The 1,896-nt window shown below is 52.7% G+C and overlaps 1 protein-coding gene across 3 annotated transcripts; it reads left to right on the forward strand.

Moving 5' to 3' along the window:
* Positions 1-79: 79 nt before the first annotated feature.
* On the forward strand, positions 80-1,847 carry LOC119839632 (poly(U)-binding-splicing factor half pint-like). 3 transcript variants are annotated; one of them, XM_038366030.1, is made up of 4 exons: positions 80-213; positions 292-402; positions 1,082-1,144; positions 1,225-1,847. In XM_038366030.1, the coding sequence occupies exons 2-4, from the start codon at positions 384-386 to the stop codon at positions 1,584-1,586; spliced, it is 444 nt and encodes a 147-aa protein (XP_038221958.1). In that variant the 5' UTR covers positions 80-213; positions 292-383; the 3' UTR covers positions 1,587-1,847. The 3 variants fall into 3 exon arrangements, with proteins under 3 accessions (XP_038221958.1, XP_038221959.1, XP_038221957.1); XM_038366031.1 differs by having other exon boundaries at positions 292-373; positions 1,091-1,144; positions 1,225-1,845; XM_038366029.1 differs by lacking the exon at positions 292-402 and having other exon boundaries at positions 112-213; positions 1,091-1,144.
* The last annotated feature ends 49 nt before the right edge of the window (positions 1,848-1,896 follow it).

The following is a 1,896-nucleotide window of genomic DNA, read 5'->3' on the forward strand; positions in this document are numbered from 1 at the left end:
GGTGGTGATCGCTTTACATCAGGCGAACCACCAGCTCAGCTGCCTGCTATGACATAAAAAAGAAAAAATAAACTATTGTGCCTGTAGAGGTACAATTGTTAAGTTGCGACGCGATGTAGTTGCAGGGCATGGAGACGGGTGCGGGGCAGGGCGTGGGCGGCGCGGGCGGCGCAGTCGGCGCGGCAGGCGCGGGCGAGTCGGCCCTTGGGGACGGTGAGTATCCCACACACCACACTTGCCGCACGTTGCTCACTCGCCTTCTAACGGCCCGGCCTGTGCTCGCTGTTGCAGGCGCGGCGGAGGCGGCGGACACACGCCCTGTTGCCAACCACCTCGTTATCCTCTTACAGATGAGACGGCGTTAAAATGCATAGTGAGACAATATGCCGTTAACTATGACAGATAAGCATTTTGTTATAATAATCATGTTACAGTTGTATTTGATTGATTGATGCTAGTAGATTTAGTCGTTAATTCTCTTAAGATTTCTTGGTTGAGAACGTAAAGAGAACCTAAAATTCGGTCAGTGAAAGCTATTAAAAAAGAAACTTGATAGTGTTAGATGTGAGTGACCGTCCCGTTGGCAACAGGGGCGGCGGCGCGGCGGCGGCGCGACCGGCAGGCCACAGTGATCCGTTCTGCTTTCTGTTCCAGGCTAGATATAAGTTAGGTCGGCGCGGCGCGGCGGCGGCGCGGCGCCGGCGCACTATGTGCACTGTGCATACAGTATTATAGCGTGTCGTCCCGCTCGACTGCCGTCTGCTAGCTCGGCGCACTCGCTTAGTAAATCATGGAAACTGCTACACTATATTTATGATAAACAAAACCTAGCGAAACAGATCGTGCACACCGCTATTATACATAACTTCTGCAGTTTTCAATCGACCGACGACAATCTTAATTCTTCGTTTCCGATATTGAAATCGCAACGAAGCACCCTAATACTAACTATAAAATGTATATGATCTAAATACAAATATTAAAAATTGTAACCATTGCGTGCGTCCGTATGTGCCAGTTCAAGCTCGAGCAATCGAGCCCCAACATAAGTTTGCTTTCTTCGATTAATCCTTCACTTTACAATTTTCAGGTTTCCTCGGCGCGCCGGTGTACGACCTGAAGCAGGTCGGAGACGTGTACACAGGTGAGAGGAGGAACCCGCATTAGCGGAGGGGAGGGGAGTGGTTAATGTGGAGCGAGACGTAACGGGTGCGCTGCTCACAGGGCCGGGCGCCAAGGGCTCCACTCTGCCGGCGATCCTGGGCGGCTCCCTGCCGCGGCTCGGCTCGGAGCAGGCGGACGCGGTGGCGCGCGCCAAGAAGTACGCCATGGAGCAGAGCATCAAGATGGTGCTCATGAAGCAGACGCTGGCGCATCAGCAGCAGCAGATGGCCTCGCAGCGCACGCAGGTGCAGCGCCAGCAAGCGCTCGCGCTCATGTGCAGGCGAGTCCTCTCCTTCACCTCGAAGTCACTTGTCTTTCTCTATGCTTCTAAATGCAAAGCGAGAACACTCCGCACCCGCGACGTCGCGCAAGCGAAACGTTTTCGTTTGTGCGATTCCGATTCATGTCGCTGCATCTTCTGAGATAAATAGCCGTAACAGTTATATTCTAAATGAGCATTGACCGTTAAAATCCGTCCTGCAATTTGCCGAGTCGAGGGACGTAACTGACGCTTTCACATACTATATGGATATAGATCATAGATTATTTCATAAACACCATAGCAACCTTTTAGCATGACCATACCCATATATATCATCAACATCAACCCATATGATGAGAGCGATACCTGGAGATTCCCCGTCAAGGGTCGAGTCGATGAGTCAGACAGCTGAAAAGATCTGAGCAGCGCGCCCCGAGCGTGCGCGGGCGCGGGCGGGGCGCGGGGCGCGG

This window comes from Zerene cesonia, chromosome 4, assembly GCF_012273895.1.
Source record: "Zerene cesonia ecotype Mississippi chromosome 4, Zerene_cesonia_1.1, whole genome shotgun sequence".
In the NCBI taxonomy this organism is placed as follows: domain Eukaryota; kingdom Metazoa; phylum Arthropoda; class Insecta; order Lepidoptera; family Pieridae; genus Zerene; species Zerene cesonia.

Excerpts from the sequence above, each read along its gene's own strand:
- LOC119839632 (XM_038366029.1), top strand. The coding sequence starts at position 129 with ATGGAGACGGGTGCGGGGCAGGGCGTGGGCGGCGCGGGCGGCGCAGTC. Across the intron at positions 214-1,090 it reads CGAGTCGGCCCTTGGGGACG|GTTTCCTCGGCGCGCCGGTG; the intron begins GTGAGTATCCCA and ends TACAATTTTCAG. Across the intron at positions 1,145-1,224 it reads GGTCGGAGACGTGTACACAG|GGCCGGGCGCCAAGGGCTCC; the intron begins GTGAGAGGAGGA and ends CGCTGCTCACAG.